This window comes from Mchenga conophoros, linkage group LG12, assembly GCF_057382185.1.
Source record: "Mchenga conophoros isolate Kocher_MC1m ecotype Shallow Benthic linkage group LG12, M_conophoros_male_GT1.1, whole genome shotgun sequence".
Classification (NCBI taxonomy): Eukaryota; Metazoa; Chordata; class Actinopteri; order Cichliformes; family Cichlidae; genus Mchenga; species Mchenga conophoros.
Genome location: NC_140537.1, coordinates 37,167,878 through 37,187,154, shown reverse-complemented (window position 1 = coordinate 37,187,154; position 19,277 = coordinate 37,167,878). Strand labels below are relative to the sequence as shown.

Here is a 19,277-nt window from a genome sequence, read left to right as displayed (position 1 = left end):
ATTTTAATTCATACTGAAAAAGAAAAAAGAACTTTTCAAATGTTGGTGCCTGTGAGTGTGCAGCATCACCTCTGACCCCCCTCACACTTATTACTTATTATGATGCTGATGGGTAGTTACGCCCATCTTCATATGTCACTGCAGTGGTAACACCTGGGAGAGCAGCCACACTGATCACTGTGTTCGATTTGAATCAGTTTGTTTTTTCTCTTTGCTTTTGAGAAATGAAGAATCTTGAAACCAAAAAAGGCAAATGACATCAGACTGAACAGGCAGTCAACAAGATCTCAACAAGGTCTGGGAATCAGTTCACAGTGTGTTATCCTCTGGCTTAACAGTGTCTTCTAAATAATAAATGAACGTGGTTATAACTAGAAATAAAAAGTCAAAAATGAATAAGAGATAAAAGGAAATAACAGGATTTAAGTAAAAAGAGAAAACTTAAGAACTTCCAGCTGCTAATATCAATAATAATTTGTATGTACTGTAATACAAAGAACAAGCAGTGACACATGTAATGTGAACTGTATCACACTAAACAAGCACATTTACTGGTATCTACTCATAACAAACATGGCCGCTTTATTATTTCAGTGCTGCCTGTCTGTGCTGTTCAAACAGCCATTCCATCATCCAGCTCAGAAATAAATCAAGTACACCACAATGTAAGCATTGGTTATTCAAATGGGACTCTCAGATAACACAGAGAAAAAGCAAACAGCTCGCTGCCAAATGTGGCTCATGTAAAACTAATTATAACACAGGCTTTGTTTGCACCTGTGGAGACGCAGTGTGTGCACAAGCCTCTGATTCTGTTAGCCGCTGATGTGACGGCCAACAGGAAATTGGTACTAATAACTTTAATACTTTAATAACTTACTTTTGTCTTTGTCTACTTTCTAATTCTGGAGACATTAATAATAGCTTTGATTGAAACCTATTATTTATTTGTTTATTTGTTAAGATATTTCATAAAATGTGTGTGTGTGTGTGTGTGTGTGTGTGTGTGTGTGTGTGTGTGTGTGTGTGTGTGTGTGTGTGTGTGTGTTCTACATTTAAGGTCATATATTTTGTGGTTTATATGAATTCTTTATTGTTTCACCGTATCGTCTTTGCTGTCTTCAGGTTGGGATCTGCTTGGATTAGAGCCACCATACACGGCGTCTTTTATCTGCATATTATTTTAAGCACATTTGTCATCTTGCGTATAGACGTTTTATGTGGAATTTAAAAAATAATTGCTCGCATTTGCAATCCAAATTATTTTTCCTTTCATTTGGAATTTTCACTGAGGCCAATAACGTCCTTTGTAAGGCCATGGGAATCAGTTTTATATTTTATATCAGGGGTTGCTGATCGAAAGAGACATCTCTAAGTATTTCTGGTGTATATGAGCCTCGTAGAGCTGTGCAGGCTTTGTCTGTATAGATGAGTCAAATTAAAAGCAGCCCACATTTAAATGAAAATAAAATAAATGAGTGAATGAGCAACACTGGAAATGGTTTGCTGACTATTTATTTTTACAAGATAAATTTAAAATATAGTTGCCAGGCAAACATCTAATATTAAAATGTTTTAATCATTAATTAATCAACTATTGAACTGATTTTATTCCACTATTATTAAGTCAGCTAGTAAGTAAAATGTATAAAATAAGAGATAAAAATAAAACATATAACAATGTAAAGCAATAGAATAAAACAACAAATTAAATTAAATTAAATGAAAAACCTGTATGTATAAAAATGTCTTCAGCTGGTTTCAGTGGAGTCTGCACGACGTGAAGACAGTGGGAGTGAATTCCAGCCTTGAGTAAATGTGGCCAGCAGCAGCAGCCTCGTACCTGAAGACCTGATGTTTGAGTATGTCAGAGATAAACTGGGGCTGAGACCATGAAGGGCCCAAAAAATTCAAACTAAAATTTTCTGGCAACCAATGAAGAGAAGCCAAAACTCGAGTATATGCGATTTTCTGTTGCCGCCAGTTTAAAGTTCTGCAGTCTGAAGACCAACCAAAGCTCATTTATTAAAACATAAAAAGATAACAATAACAATAATAATCTTTCAGAATAATCAGAAACTGTATTTTATGCTGATTGGTACCAGAAACAGAAGCACCTTTCAAACCTAATTATTTACTATCAAAAATGACTAAAAGTGTTTTGCTGCTGGAAATATTTGGTATTTAAAAAGTAAAACTCTCACATGTGGTATTCTTTATTCAGTCCCATTCAACCTTTAAAGAGACTAATAAAGCAAAATAGGATATTTCAAAGAAGAGAAAATTGAAGAGCCCTTCTTTGCATTTCTACTTGAATGTTCTTTTGTTTGACCCTTTATTTAAAAACCTTTAGACTTTGAATAAATTGTCATGCCAGTGATTCCCTGAAGCCTTTTACGGAGGGTTTCAAGGTGAATGGAAGCCACAACCACTAGTCCTTTTACTGACAAATGACTGCGGCCAAGCCCTTTCCTGGCTCGGTGAATTTGAAGGGGGTGGTGGCTTTCACCACAAACTTAATTAGGTTTGTTTATTTGGGTAAGATTTACATTCAGGAACCCTGTGCACATCCTTTATAAGGACACGTAAGAAAGGGCAGAATTGTTAAGGAGGGGAAGTTAGGACAAAATGTCGTGAGCAGCTTTGTTTATCGATCTGTGGGGTGCAGGCCATTCAAATGATGGCTGGTCAGGCCTTTGAATACCTTTGAAGGTCATCAGAGTGTCACTGCTCGTGCACAGAAAGTTCACATCAAATAAAACTATTTTTTCAAAAGACTGAAATTTGAAAAATAATCATTAAATATTTGATTTTATTGCAAATCCTGTTGATTACATTTGAAAATAACCGTAAAACAGACGAGTTTTGTGCATATTTGTAGGATCTGGTGGATCTTATTTTTTATCTACTGTAAAAAATGAGAAATATAAACTTTCTAATGTGAAGCACATGCACATTTCTTCCTGTCAGCAGAAGACGGCCAAAAGGTTTTGGGTGTGTTAAAAAAAAAAAAAGCCAACAGGGCGTTAAAATAATTTACTTCCCTGAGTGGTTCTGAAAGCCTGACAGCACCAGTTTGTAGAAAGAGTCAGCCTGGAAGTGATCCCAAGGAAATATTTTGAATATATTACCATGCTGAAATAGGCTGTAATCGTTATTGATCGTTATTTTAATTCATTTGGATAAAATACACTTCATGTAAATGCTGACAAATTATGAACTGTACTATGCAGAAAAGAGTAATACTCTGAGTTTAAATAAACAATGTTCAGTAAAAACAGCTTTATCTTTTCATAATGAAAACAAAACACAGTTTCTGATATCAATAGGATGCAAATGGAGCTTTGCTTTGCTGTGCATTATTTGCATGGCTTGCCTTTAAACTCTGCTATCGTCAGACTTGCTAAGTTGGTAAATGTAAACGTGTGCTGCAGTACTCAATCACTCTGGATTTGGCGTGTTTGTTTAGAGCCCAGGCGTGCGGTTCTTCACAGGTGCTTGTGTCAAAGCAGGAGGCCGGCTCGCTGAGGCATCCGCTGGTCAGTGTCTCCATCTAGTGTTGACTCCACAGACTGCATGCAGGAGCGCTTTCCTTAAGCTGCTTTAATGTTACCACAGCAACAGTGCGCAAACACTGTGCTAAGATGTAGTCAGACTGTGACTGACAGCTGACAGCGGCATGATCTCTCATATATTGTGGAGTTTTTAGCTCAGGATGTAAAGTCCACAGAGGCAATGTTGTTGTGATTTGACACTATGTAAATAAAAATGAACTGCAGAAGGTTTTTTTTTAATAAACTACAAAAAGTAACTAACAACATAAAGAGTTCTATGAGATGAAATGTGCAACATCTGCATGTTGTTAGATTTGATTTAATCACTTAATTGATATATTTTAAAGAAGACGATGCTTCAAGGAGAGGAGAGCTGTGCTGACTCAGTGCAGCAGTTTTGTCTGATTGTGGAAAGACAAACACACAGCGATGCAGGAAATACGTACAAGTGCCACAAGATGATGTATGCTGAGACGTTTAATCTCAGTTTAGGTTTAACAATGTCAACTTACTGTTTATTGGCTTTTATGCTTTTTCCATATTTTGCACTTTTAATATACTAGCTACGCCTCACGGATCCCCTAAAAGTGTGTTATTTGTTATTTGCTATCAGGAGAATTTTTATGTTCTGTTGTATGAATGTAAATGATATCTGCATGAAAAGAGGTTGCTTGTTTATATCTTCATTAATGTAGATGTGTATTTATGGTTTTATGGAGGAAGAATAGCCAAGGCTAAGACTGATAGCATATTTTCATTAAATACAAGCAGCTAGAATACAAAGCAAAAAAGCATAATCACACTTAAAGCTTACTGAAGATACAGCAGAGAGGAGCCTCACCATGACATGGAGTGTTCAGCATAACATTTGCATATTTGTGTTGACCTTTGAAATTGAATTACTTAAGATTATAATATGATTTATTATTATTAATGGAATTTATGCTGTGCCCCTCTACAGACACCCCTCTGAATCCCTTTCTTCACATTTAAACTATAATCTACTCACACTCATATAGTACCTTTATAGTCTTACTGACCACTTTTAGACTACGAGTCAAATTCTAACCATATATTCATGTAGCACTATACAATTAAAGTATTTTATCTGCTACTATCCACATGGTGATTAAATGAAGGACTCTTATTGGTATTTTACTGTGAAATACTGACAGTAAGAAAAAACTACTCATTTATTAGGATCCTTTCAGACAGTTTCCTTTAAAAGACAATTGAATGACCCACCACTGGCCCAGAGCTCACCATCCCACGGATTCTACGTTGGATCAGGCCTTGTGTCCATAAAGTTTGCTTCTGCATGCTTTTGAAGCTCCGTGTATTAAATGTTAAAATGAATAAAACTTGAATTAAAACTTGAAACAATAAAAAAGTGAGCTTGTATTTTCCTGCTGTAGTGACTAAGAACATATAAAGGCATACATACGTTACATACATACATATTATACACACAGTGCAGTGCATATATGTACAGTCTGTATAACTAATTGCTAATTACTCTGATGTTAAACACAATTATAAAAGCAAAGTATACGTTTTTAAGTATTCATTTCTAAAGGCAGGGAGAAGAGCACTGACAGATGGACAGCATCAAATACGTTATTACAACACAAACCATGTTTGTAATAAACTTTTACATGAGCGGGATATTCGTCCAGGGTGCTGCTCTCAAAGTTACAGCGCTGGTCACAGAGCGGGCACACGCCCAGAAACAACACTGCAAGAGTGACAGCGATTCAGCCTATCACCGTTTACGGTAGGTGGGACTTCCGGTGACATTGACAAATCAGTAATGGCGACACAAGAACAACTTAAACATGACAGCAAAACAACACCGAGGGGGAGTGAACTTATGGACAGCAGTCATATTTTGAAGAAATTTTATAAAAATTTCATCTAATTATCTGCAATTTCAATCCAGCGAAAAGGTAAAACGACTAACGGTGGTTCGGTTTTGATGAATACTGAGGTGTAACTACTGTTAGGAACTGCTAACTGTCCAAACTTTCTAACACGGACGCAGTTCGCTACATGGAAACCAGAGCCAGCTAACGGGCTATGCTAGCTGACGTTAGCAGATGGCTAAGTTACCCAACGATCGAGCAAAGCGGCAGCGAAAAAACGGCCGAATTTAGGGCTTTTGTGAAACCGCGTGTCTATAAACGCGATACACAAGTTAAATTGTGCGTCTTTAAATGTTAACTAGGTCATGTCAGGTGCTCGACTTTCATCTTAACTTTGATTTTGTCTGCATATCCGTTATGGCCACCAGTTTTTTGGGGAAGCCATGATCCAATCAGAGTGGGCTCTACAGTTGATCGAGCTAACGTTACTGTAACTGTACAGGGACGGTCGGAAAACAGGCCAGCTGGTCCTCCAACAGCGTTTATCTACGTGGCGCTGATTGTTATGCATGTTTTTTGTTTTTCTTATAGGTGTTTATGACATCGCTGTGTTTTCTAACGGTGCAGATACGTTTTGCAGTCACTATGCAGCTCTATAAGTCAATCATGCTATGGCTGTTGAGACCCTGGAAATTTCTGGCTCATAGTGACACTTGTAAGCAGAACATAACGTCAGACACACGTCAGCTAATTCTTTCTATATAAAAGAATCCTTTCACGCAGCCTCGGGTTTTGTTATTCTGTGTGCAGGAGAGCTTTGCCTTTAACCCCTGTGCCCTCAAATTTTGCACCCCTTTCCACACCTTCGTGGACAAAAATGTCCACGCACAAAATCTGCCATAAAATACAGCAATAATTTTTCTGCGTGTTTTCATAAATCACCAACTTTAACCTTTTTCAAAATGAGCAAGCGTTAAATGATTTTCAGAATTTTAACCCTTTAAATCCCGGTTTAAACATTTGAACCAATGCATTTTGTTTTTACCCCCCCACACACACACAACACGAATTATTTTCCGTATAATGAATAGAATTGGGGATACGGACATGTCGAACATCAGCAACAAGTCTGATTTGAATGGATTATTATTTTTTGTGTAGTGCACATGTATAATCATAATCAGCATACTTTATTAATTCCTAGGGAAATTATGTGGGTTACAGTTGCTCCAGTACAGTAACATTAACAAAAAGACTAGACTATGTAACAATACAATATTTTAAGATATAAGAAATAAGGAATAATACACACCCAATCTGCCATAAAATCCTCATAAAGAAATACATTTTTCTGTCTTTAATTTTTCATAAATCATTAATCAACTGGACTTTCTCTCAAAGACACACATACGTCACATATTCAAAGCCTGGGTATTTCAGTTCATATTTGTTCATATTTCATATGTTCTGTTGTGTTTTCAGTGTTGTTGCAGTTTGCATAATAAATGTTCTCATTGATGAATTAGATGTTGTTTCACACACACATCCATACAAATCACTCCTGGGGCTCCCTGGTGGTCACAGGACTCCATAATACAACTGGCAAAAATACAAGAATTTCATGCATTGGTCTACTATGGGGAAATGGTTGAATATGGTGAAGTACAGTAAAAATGTCAAATATCACTGCTTTTCTTCCAAATGAAATGCTAACATTACAGAATGCATGGTTTTATACTGCAATGCAGAGAGATTAAAAAATGTTGTTTCAGTGAAAGTGATTGAGGCCTTTCTGTCCACGAAGGTGTCGAGAAGGATTACCAGGCACTACACAAAAAATACGAGTAATGAAATTAAATCAGTTTGACATGCCCAAGACTCTAATCACCACCAATGTCCTATTCCCATACTATTTATTATATGGAATCATAATCAGGTTTAACTGTTAAACAGGCATTGAATTAACTCAGTGGCTGTTTCCGACATTCTTTGATCACTGATAAACATGATTGACGTTGTTCACAAACAACAGCTAACATATTAAAATCCATTTTCGGATGGTATGTGCCTCATCTTGTTTTCATAGAATTAAAATCACATCAGTCATGTTCTTATTTTCCTCCTCTAGCTGTCTGGTACTAGGGCTGGGCGATATGGCCTAAAATCCATATCGCGGTATAATTTGAAGCACGTGCGGTAACGATATATATCATGATATATACGTTATACATTTTCTTCTGTATTTTCCACACTATAAGGACTTAAAATCCTTTAATTTTCTCAAAAATCGAGAGTGTTCCTTATGTATGAATTCTGGTTGTGCTTACTGACCTGGAACGGATTTCGGCTGCAGAAATCTGTTAAAAAATGTTTTAGTACAACTTTGGTAAGCCGCACTGCTTGATGGATTGTCAGAGCATTACGGCTGCCATAGTGAGGAGCTCCGCGGAGTAATCTGAGTCCAAAACTCCATCTGCTTCAGGTCCCAAAGTCAAACGAACACTGAGAGTTAAAAACGGTCTGAATTCTTTAATCTTTAATAAAATCATCAGCGTTGCTGTTTTATCGGGTGTAACAATTAAGTTTAACATCCATGCATCCATGAAAACAGAATTTATTAAATTTAACGGCGTTAGAAGTTAGCAGGAAGTTAGCTCGCTAGTTTCCACCTAAACATTTCATATCATGTTCTGACAGAGATTTCTGAAACTAATTCAAACGTACAGCTCTGCTACCACTTCCAACATAAATGAAGACAGGAAACTAAACAGCAGTGGCGTTTGCAGGGTTACTGAAGTTGGGGTAGCTGGTATATAATGTTGTGCTACGTGATTGCTAGCGACACAGCTATGTTAGCATAACATTAGCACAGTGAAGCTGGAGGATGAACGCCAACTTTTTTTCCCGCTCGATAAAAGTTAACGTGACGGATTCTGGTGGTCAGGATCAAATACAGTCGCATAGCAGGATGCTATACACGGGCCAAACTTCAGTCAGGAGAACAACTGAGATTATTCATCCACAATACGAGGTTAGTTATTAACATACTGCAACAACACGGGAACAGAGCAGCTGTGAGAGAATTCAACATTAATGAATCAATGTTACGGAAGTGGAGGAAGCGCAGTTTTTGGCTTTCCCCATATTTCAAAAGTGCTTCATCTCGTTGCTATGACTGTCGGCATAATTTGCAGATCATAATGGTTGTAGCCGCTGCGATGCTTTCGACCAAAACAGGCGCAGCTTGATGACATCATCAACATGCGCTATCGCAATAGAGCGGTATAGTCAAAATCTCTATCGTTGGCCAAATTTATATAGTTTCTATCATATATCGTTTATATCGCCCACCCCTATCTGCTACCTTCACAGGTATTCAGTAGATGTCCGGCCCCTCAGAGACATCAGGTGGTATGTCGCATCCTGGCCCTTCTCCTGGGGCGGGTATGTCCCCAGGGCCCATCTTGGGCCCCAGCCCTGGACCAGATCCCTCACCGAGCTCTGTTCACAGCATGATGGGCCCCAGCCCTGGACCCGGAACACCCAATGCACCTCACGGCATGCAGGGCCAGGGACAAAGTGATTACTCTCAGGACAGCATGTACTCTATGCATAAGGTACAGCGTGCAAACAGTACTACAAACTATGTCGTGATGTCATTAGTGCTAAAGGAAACTGTTAAAGTAGATATTTATATCACTCTGATGGATTCAGTTTTTTAAACCTTTTAGTATGCTCACTAATAAACCGACCAAACTAAAACAAGGAAGGGAGGAAACATTAGGAAGATATGAAATACTTTATTTATCCTTTTATATATCACATAAATATATATTAGCTTAAATGAGGGAATACGACATATCTGTTGTTTGATAAATTGATACAGACATAAATAATAAATGTGAATTTTTGCAGTACTTTTATAATCTTTTTATACTCTTGAGTTCATGCAGTGGAGGGTGGAATAGATTTTTTTGTTATGGTAATTTTTAAAGATTTTGGCAGTTTCACAGTAGAATTACTGATGTTACTTCTGCTTAGGCAGGCAGTTCATTTTGCTGCTGTAATAATCCCAACTTTGGAACTAATAAAGGCTGTCTTATTTTATCTTATCTTATTAATGTTTATTTTTGATATGATTAGAACCATCAGTGTCCTAAATTCAATCTTAAACTGGCAGGACAGTGTGTTTTTGCAGTTAACTTGTGTAGATCTGAAACATATTTTGCGTTTTCAGCCCATGGAGGGGATGAATGACAAGTCAATGGCAGAGGCAATGCACTTTGGTCACATGAAAGGTGTGGGGATGAGGTCTCTCCACAGTGGCATGGGACCTCCACAGAGTCCTATGGACCAGCACAGCCAAGGTTTGAAACCCAAGTCCTTCAGCTCTCTAAGCAGCCTGGTTTATTAACTTAACCTCATCATCCACTTGTGGTGTTAATGTTTCTCAGACATCTTCTAAATATAAGAGTTAATATTAAACAAGGAGGAAGCAGCAAGGAAATAAACAACCCAGCTGTGTATTTTCCTCTTTCTAGTGTGTTAATGATTAAATAACCTCTAAGACTCATTGGCTTTTGCTCTGATCCCGAGGTTGTGACCCAATTCTTCAAGGCTTTGATGTGTGAAACCTCCTTTCTGTCCACTTAAGGGTACATGTCTCCCCACCCATCCCCAATGGGAGTCCATGAGCACGCTTCAAGTCCCATGTCAGGAGGCGGAGGTGGACCTACACCACCACATATGCCCCCTTCCCAGTCAGGCCCTATGATGTCAATGGATCCCCAAGGAGGCATGCCCAACATGGGCCAGCAGGTGAGGGGGTCATCTGCTTTTAGTCCAGTACAGCTGCAGCAGCTCAGAGCTCAGATTCTGGCCTACAAGATTCTGGGTCGTGGGCAGCCGCTACCGGAAAACCTTCAGCTGGCTGTTCAAGGTAAAAGGAGCCTACCCACAATGCAACAGCAGCAGCAGCAACCACAACAACAGCCGCAGCCACAGGCACCAAGTGCCAGTCCTTACAACAGGCCTCCAGGTACGATACAGATTTATGTTGGTACAAATATTTTGTGAGTTTCTTTGTTGTGAAAGTCTTTGAACATTAACAAGTAAAGATAAAGAAGAATTATGATTTTGTTTTTGGTTCTTTGTTGTACCTTAATGTGAGACTGTAGTGTAGAAAGATGCCTCAGTCAAAATATAAACTGATCTAATTACATAGTTTAGTTTTAGGTTTACGTTGCTGTCAATAAATTGAGTAAAAAGCTTGAAATTGTCACTGAGCCCAGATTGAAACATTCATATTGAACCTGTTTTGTCTGACAGAACAGAGATTTGTGTGATTAATGGTGTAATGACAGAAAAGAGGCGTGAAATATTTTTCCTTTACAGTTTCAAATTGTAACGGACAAATTGTTGAACTATGAAATCTGTTATTGTGTTGAAAGGTATGCCAATGGCACCTATGGGGGGTCCCCAGTCGAGTCCCTGCCCAGCCCCGGCCATGCAAGTACTCAATCAAAGCACAGGACCCAAGCCTTGGGCCGATGGTAAGTTTGGCAGGTGTATGTGGTAAACATGGGCTCTGTGGCTGGACCGATAACACAGGAATCTGCATGTGGCTTTACAGTCAGTCCCACTTTTCATTCCGCCCAGTCTAATCCAACATGCAGTGCCCAACAGATCTTTCTGTCAAATGGCTTAAAGCAGAGAGATCCCCAAGCATTTACTAAAACTTCAGTTCAGCAGGTAAAGGTGAAGAGAATAATGGTGCAGTAGTAATATGACAGAAAGTATGACAAGAAGATGAAATATTTAGAATGAATAGTAAAACAGTCATAAATTAAAAACAGATACAGAACAAGAAAATCTCAACTTCCACTGTGGTCGATTTAAAATTGAACAAATAGAAAAATGAATCTGTCAGAAGCTCAGGGAGATCTTTCTGACAGCTAATTGCTCCCAGGTGAGGACACTGTTTCCTCTGTCATGAGCTCTGGCGTTGTGTTGGTCAGTTAACCGTGTATGAGGAACGGAAAAATTGACCTCCTGAAGCCAAAGGGGGAAAAATCCATAAGATGTGTGTAAGTGCCAGGTTGTCTGTAAACACACAGGTGCATTTACTGAATTGAGAAAACCCTGGTTGATGTGCGTGTGTTCATAACTTCCCATGTGATAATTTGGTATTTTTGAATAATTCCCAGTGCAGACATTTTTACAGACGGTATTTTTACCTAACGTATCCAGTTCGTCCCTTTGGGGTCATCACAGTGGATCCATCTCACCCTCTGCACCGTCTTCTCTCACACCAATGATCTGCTCATCCTCTCTAACTACATCTGTAAACTTTCTCTTTGGCCTGAAAACTTTCTTGTGTCTTTATAATTCTTTGTGCAGCGTATTTCCTCTCTCTCGTCTGTAGATGTTCAGACCATGTCCTCTCCAAAGATCCAAGCTGAGCTGTCCCTCTGATGTGCTCATTTCTAAATTACTTCCACCCCCATCTTTGTCTTTTATGTTAGTGTCTCCAAACCATCATAGCAGGCCACTCACATCTTGTAAACCTTCCTTTTCACTCTTGCCGCTGTCCTTCCGTCACCGATCACCCTTGACACTCGTCTCCACCCTGCTTCACTCTTCTCTTCACCTCTATTGTCCACTGTCAGTTGCTTTGAATGGTTGCCCCCAGGTATTTAAGCTCATTAAGCATAAAAAAACTCATGCAGCTTGTTGTGGTTAAAACCAAACTGAAAAAAACGAAACAATACTGACACGTTAAATTTTTAAAAACCTTTTGGTACTGAAGGAATTTGAGATTTTGGTTATGTGGGACTGGATGCAATAACCAGAAGTCTTTGCTCTCCAGGTCAGTGTGCTGAAAATCAAACCATTGCACAGAAGCAGCTCACTCCTGTTGCTAGTGGTCGCCCCTCTCCTGCACCACCTCAGGCCTCTGCTGTGCCAGCTGGGCCCATGCCGGGCAGTTCGGGGACCCCTCAGCCTCCTGGGCAGCAGGGGTCCGTAATGCTCCCGATACAGCACAAGCAGAACCGCATCACGCCTATCCAGAAGCCCCAGGGCTTGGACCCAGTGGGAATCCTGCAGGAGAGAGAATACAGGTAGACACATTCACGTATTCATCAGTGGTCTCACAATAGTGCAAAAACTTCACATCTACACAACTCATCACAATAAAGAATGAAACTGCCTGCATGAAATCAGTGGTAAAGGAAGTTTGAAGATGAATTTATGTGTCGAGGTCAAACTGCTGCACATAACAAACTGCATTGCTCTGCATATGTGACATTACATGTTTTTCACTTGAAATGAGTTTAAGTCACATATCCAAACATTGACTGTGACACGAAGACTTGCGAGCAGAGTCTGCGAGCGTTTGACGAGGGTTAAGGTTACAAGCTTTACCCGTATGAATATGATAACGTGAGAAACACTTTGTGGTGGAGCCCCTATGGCCTTTCTTAAAGGTGCCTCGCATGCTCAATCACAACTCACTGTTATCCCCGCAGGCTGCGTATTTTTCTAAAAACAAAGATTGCCGAAGGAGACGTCGGGAAGCCTCCACAGACCTTAATCTTGTTTTGGCCCTAAGGCTTGTTTTTCTCTCCATAAATTTGATGTTGTTTTGATGATCTCTTCTTCATGTTGTCTTGACCGAGCTGCATTGGTTTAGACATGATTAGAGAGAGACTTGTCCTCAGTCCACCTTGTTTGTCCAGTGAATACATTGTGAAATACTGTCCCTCTCACAGTGTTGTGGAACAGCACTGCATTATTGTCAGTGTTATGTAGTAATAAATATACTCCTGAGGCTGTTGAATAATCAAAACAACTTTAGATCTTATTGATTTAATGCAGTTTCCCCTCAGAAAGCTACCTGATGATACTACTAAATAAGTAAAGCTCACAGTGTAGCTGCACCATGGATGTGTGAAGAGGACCAGAACTCGTACTGCGGGCAACAGACCACCCAGAGATATAGGGGAAAAAACTTTCAGTAAGACTACACAAAACCTGCAGGTTTTATGGTTTAGTTGGACCCAGAGTGTCATCATCTGTGTTAACATGCACCAAAGAAGCTAAAGAAGCACTTGGAAACTAGACTTTAAGCCTGAAAGATACTTATTCAGCAAACACTCAGTATGCACCTGAGGCAATGAGACCATGTGTTGATGGAGGCTCTAATGAAGGTAACTGCAAAACAAAGCATACGTCAAAAAAGTAAGTGCCATGCTAGATTCAGATGTTGCAGATTGCTGTGAAAAGTGCAATCTGCATCCAAATCCCATCTAAATAGTGTGATAACATGAATCACATTCTATGGCCTTAACAGCTGACAGGTCTCATGGCAAATGGATATAATAATAATAATGGATATATCACCATCGTCCAAATTTCCAGTGATGTAAATACCTGACAGCATGTGGTGGCCAAATGCCTCAATAAAACACTGTATGTGTGTCCAGTGTCCTGCAGTTTAACCAAATGTCTCCGTAATGTCTCTCAGACTGCAGGCTCGGATTGCGCATCGAATCCAGGAACTGGAAAGTCTGCCAGGCTCGCTGCCTCCGGACCTCAGGACTAAAGCCACAGTGGAGCTCAAGGCTCTGCGTCTGCTCAACTTCCAGCGTCAGGTACGCGGCAGCTGCAGCGTTTCATGTTTCACGTGACTGCATCAATGTAAATGCATAACTGCAGCAGCTCGTGGGCTGGCTTGCTGCTTGCTGCTCAGGTATTCTTAGAACGGAGATGCCATTTCCACTGATTTATGTTAAAGGTACATGTACATACAGAGTTTGGACTTCTTGCTCTCAGTCAACAAAATACATTCATCCACCTAAAAATATGATTATTAATTTGTTTTCTTTAGGCTGGCTTTTATTGTTGTTTTGGTTTATCGACACTTTCAGAATTCTTAATTTCTCTTATGCAGTCGTGCTTTCCCATATGGAAAAGATGTATATAAATCTATAAATATATAAACACATATAAGATCCCTTGAAAAATTATATAATGAAACTTGTATGTTTTGGATACTTACTAAAACAATATATGAAAGTAATGAGAAAGTGGCCACTTTCATGAGTAAATCATATATGTTTTTACTATTTCTTTTCCATATGGGTTGTAATGAAGTGGACCAACCCTGTTTTTAAAGGAAGCTCATTCAATCATGCAAACGTTTAATTAGAAGTCAAATTGTTCATTTTAAGCCCTTTGATAATACAATAGTGCCTCAAGCTGCAACTTAGCACTATTTTCAACTCATACTCAATTTGTACTTTAGAGATACAGGTGAGATTAGATCACTTTAGAGTTTGATAACCCGTTGATGAATATCCCAGCTGAGGCAGGACGTCGTGGCCTGTATGAGACGAGACACGACCCTGGAGACGGCCCTCAACTCGAAGGCTTACCGGCGCAGCAAGCGGCAGACGCTGAGGGAGGCACGCATGACCGAGAAGCTGGAGAAGCAGCAGAAGCTCGAGCAGGAAAAGAAGCGCAGGCAGAAACATCAGGTGAGTCACACCAGAGTCCATGTAACAACCCACAGCACTTATTATATCATTCATCTTATTGTTGTTCTTGTAAAAACTGCAGTGCCATGGAAATCATTAAAAGTAGTGGTGCAACGGATCAAAAATCTCACGGTTCGGATCGGATCAATTTTCAGATCAGCAAAAAAAGAAAAAAGACAAAAATTGAACATTTACTTGAAGTATTTTTTGCCTGTTAAAAACATTCATCTCTAATAGTAATATTAAAAAATAAATTATGGTTCAATATAGGGCAGTACAGGGCTTTGTATCTACCACTCAATTCAATTCAATTTTATTTATAAAGCACCAAATCACAACAACAGTCGCCTCAAGGCGCTTTATATTGTAAGGTAGACCCTACAATAATACATACCGCTCACTACATCGCACTCCGCTGTGATATAATGAGCGGTCACGGTCACGTAGCTTTCCGTTGACCTGCAGCTCCACCCATTTTTAGTTGGGCAACAGAAGATGCCTGGGACAGTTCAGCCATAACTTTAATCTTTTCCTGCTCATACATGCCTGGAACGATCTTGTCACTAAAGTGGACGCGCAACGGGATATCATAGCGTGGCTCAAGCATGTTCATCGTAGTTTAAACCCCTTGTTTTGCACAACAGAATACGGCGTCCCGTCTGCAGCTAAACACCCCAGTAGCTTCTGTAATAGCTTTAGCCCGGTCAGACTGGGCAGCAAAGGGCTGCTTAAATACTGCAAACTCCTCTGCTCCTCCACTTGGACCACTAGCGCTGACCATAGCTATCGCTTGACAGACTGACCACGCGCACCATACACATACTTTTTTTCCTTCTTTTTCGGATCACGTGCGTGCCGAACCGTGGAGTGGGATCGGTTCGGATTACGGATCAACCGTGATTCGCTGCACCACTAATAAAAAGTATTCATGACAATTTTTGGTTAAAAAAACAAAACGCTACCGTCTCATTTCCTGCAGTCAAAACAAATGCAACAAAAGCAATCAGAAAACTGTCAACAGTGCGACAGCATCCAGCAGGTCCTCTGTGTGAAAGCAGGTGACAGGCTGACAGGAAGGAAAACTCAGGGTTGTGTCTGCAGTGACGGGAACAGAAACAAAAACTTGTGACTTGTTTTTCAGGAATATCTCAACAGCATCCTTCAACATGCCAAGGACTTCAAAGAGTATCACCGCTCTGTGTCCGGTAAGATGCAGAAGCTCACCAGAGCCATCGCCACCTGGCACACCAACACGGAGCGTGAGCAGAAGAAGGAGACGGAGAGAATCGAGAAGGAGAGGATGAGGAGACTCATGGTGAGGAGCGCCAAACCAAGATGAATCTTTTTGGAAGTCATGTGTTTTCATAAATGCTCAAACTAAAAGTTACGGATATACATGCTGATTATTCACTATAGTGGCTACAAGCATATCACAGCTTACAGTAAACATGTTTGCTGCCAGCAAATAAAGGATCTGGGCCTTCCTACAGCCTGCTGAGCTTGGACCAGCCTGCTGGTGCTGTTCTTATGATGCCAGTTGTTGTCACTGAGCTCAGTGTTGGCTTGACACACTTAGACATCTGTCTAAATGTTGCTCTCTGCATCTGTATAAGAAATGCCCCCAAATGCACAAAGGAGACCAAAACTGAACCTTTCAGAATTAGTATTTAATGTGGGTGATGGTCTCAGTGAGAAGCAGGATTAGACTGTCCACTCGTTTTCCGCTGTTCTCATTCTTCTCTGGTGTCTGATTATATTCCGACTCATTAAATCAGAGCTGGAGTTTGTCGATACAAACGTCCACAGTGTCGTGCTGCGGCTCTGCGTTCCTGTTTCGCACTTCTCAGCCCCCCACTCGGCTGCCAGCGCTGTTAGTGCTGCTGAGGCCTCATTACACGCATGACTGAAGAGAAGGGAAACTGTAGAAGTGTCTTATGATACAGACAGAGGAGGACTTTGTGACAGAGACAGTTCACAGATAAGGTCGCTGGTGTGCAAATACACAGTTTAGCCATTTAAAAGTCTGTCTATTAGTTTTTTAAAAATTATTGTTAGCATGTTTTGTAAAGGATCCATTTGTAATCATAATAATAATTAAAGATCCTAAAGGTTAAACTGGCAACTATATGAGTGCAGTGGAGTTAATTTATAATTCCGTCCTGTTATTATAATGGATCATTTACACTTTACCGTTACAGCAGCTCTCGTCTTTAATTTGATGTCACTTTGGCTCATCCAGGCAGAAGACGAGGAAGGGTACCGAAAACTAATCGATCAAAAGAAAGACAAGCGTCTGGCCTACTTGCTGCAGCAGACGGATGAATATGTGGCCAACCTCACCACCCTGGTGTATGAACACAAAGCTGCTCAAGCTGCCAAGGAGAAGAAGAGGAGACGGAAGAGAAAGAAGGTAGGAGGACGAAGGTCAAGTGTGTGCTCTGTGCAGCACTCAGCTTCAAGCAAACATAAACACAATAAAGTGGCTGCTGCTGTTTATCCTTATGTGTAGGATATGTGGCCTGCAGTGTCATATTCAGCTCAGGGCAGTTTGTTTGCTCTTCTCTCAGTGTTCTCAAATGCTCCTGAGTAAATGACTTCACTACAACTACACTCACTGACCACTTTGTTAAGTGCACCAGTTCAACGGTGCATTAATGCTCATGTTGCAGCGACTCGGTGTGTGCGGCCACGTAGGCCAAGACAACCTGCTGACGTTCAAACCGAGAATTAGCTCAGGGTCAAGGACAAACGGGGATTTAAGTGCCGTTGAATGTGGCGTGGTGGTTGGTATTTCTGAAATGGTCTGGAAAAGAGAAAATATCCGGTGAGCAGCAGTTCTCTGGGTGAATGCCTTGTCGATGTCAGAGGTGAATGGCCTGACTGCTTCAGGCTGATAGGACAGAAACAGTAAGACAAGTAACCACTCACTGCATACAAGGCATGCAGAAGAGCATCTCTGTGTGGGCGACAAACCTCCAAAGCAGCACAAGACCACTGGTGTAAGCTAAGAACAGGAAGCTGAGGCTCACAGGGTCGACAACAACAGGCTGGATAAATGTTACCTGGCCCGATGATTTTTGATTTCTGCTCTGATATTCAGACTGTAGGGTCAGAATTTGGAGTAAACACATCCTGCCGTGTATCAGCGAGTCAGGCTCCAAGTACCAACAGGATATTGTTTAACAAAAACACCCCAGCTATTGTGGCTGACCTCGTCCATCCCTTTGTGATAACAGTGTACCCGTCTTCTGAATCTGCTTCCAGCAGGATAACATGTCACAGAGCTGCCTTACAGTAGTTTCTTGAACATGAAGAGTTCACTTTATTTAGTGGTTCTTCACAGTAACCAGCGTCATGGATGTGCAGCAGCTCTGTGATGCTGTCGCACACAGTATGGACCAAACTCTGTGAGGACTGTTTCCAGCTCCTTGTTGAATTAAGCAGTTCAGACGGTAAAAAGGATCCATCCTGGTCCTAGCAATGTGTACCTAATAAAGTGTCATGTGAGTGTACAACAGGAACACAAAGAGCACCTCAGATTTCCCATTCCCTCTAACCTATTATTATTATTATCAGTGTTTTTCCAGCTTTGATATGAGTCAGTGTTTTGAAGAAAATGCCATCTGATTGGTTGATGTGTTATTTATGTAGAAGGTGGATGGCGATGGTGAAGGCACTAGCGCAATTGGACCCGATGGAGAGGTGAGTTACTGTTCATGTTAAATGTAAAAAGTGTTTTGTAATTTGATCTGCAGCTAACTTTGAGTTTACTGAACGCCACCTCATTGTTAGCACGATTCCCACTCTGCAGCTTACCTGCTCAGGACTGCAGACAGAGTCGGTGCTGAGATGTGACAGCAGTGGACATTTTTTGTGGAGACTAAAAGTGGCAATAAAATCACACGAGTCCTGCACTTATGTTCAACAGGTGGACACAAACATGAATGAGTGACAGTCGTACTGATGGATGTGTAAATAATCAGCTGTTAAAAATCAGGCACTTCTGTTTCAAAGACTTTTTCAGGGTTCACGTCCCCCCGATGTCGACAGATGTTCGCTCTTTGTCCTCTGAATGTGTTTAACTTTCAAAATTAGTAACGCTGATAATTATCCCTCTCGTGCATTTGCTGAGTCTTTTATTGTGACTGCTACAAAATCCAACCTACTCTGACAGAAAAAAGAACCAAATAAGGAGGCGAACAAACAAACAGTAATTATCCATTGAGAGGCAGACTGCACCCTGGGCGATTGTGCAACAGAGGCATGTTGTAAACAGTCCTCCGAAAGCAAAAAGACGTCTGTGCTGTTTGTTTGTTTGCAGT

The 19,277-nt window shown here is 40.4% G+C and overlaps 1 protein-coding gene across 1 annotated transcript in view; it reads left to right on the top strand.

Annotated features, from left to right (window-relative positions):
* Nucleotides 1-5,368: 5,368 nt before the first annotated feature.
* Nucleotides 5,369-19,277, top strand: part of smarca2 (SWI/SNF related BAF chromatin remodeling complex subunit ATPase 2) — a 57,719-nt gene continuing 43,810 nt past the window's right edge. Inside the window, exons 1-11 of the mRNA XM_085295592.1 lie at nucleotides 5,369-5,500; nucleotides 8,789-9,033; nucleotides 9,654-9,783; nucleotides 10,071-10,454; nucleotides 10,867-10,968; nucleotides 12,285-12,537; nucleotides 13,944-14,070; nucleotides 14,782-14,955; nucleotides 16,097-16,270; nucleotides 17,195-17,365; nucleotides 18,607-18,657. Coding sequence (XP_085151718.1) covers nucleotides 8,800-9,033; nucleotides 9,654-9,783; nucleotides 10,071-10,454; nucleotides 10,867-10,968; nucleotides 12,285-12,537; nucleotides 13,944-14,070; nucleotides 14,782-14,955; nucleotides 16,097-16,270; nucleotides 17,195-17,365; nucleotides 18,607-18,657 — 1,800 coding nt within the window. The 5' untranslated portion in view covers nucleotides 5,369-5,500; nucleotides 8,789-8,799. The remainder of the gene's footprint in view (nucleotides 5,501-8,788; nucleotides 9,034-9,653; nucleotides 9,784-10,070; nucleotides 10,455-10,866; nucleotides 10,969-12,284; nucleotides 12,538-13,943; nucleotides 14,071-14,781; nucleotides 14,956-16,096; nucleotides 16,271-17,194; nucleotides 17,366-18,606; nucleotides 18,658-19,277) is intronic.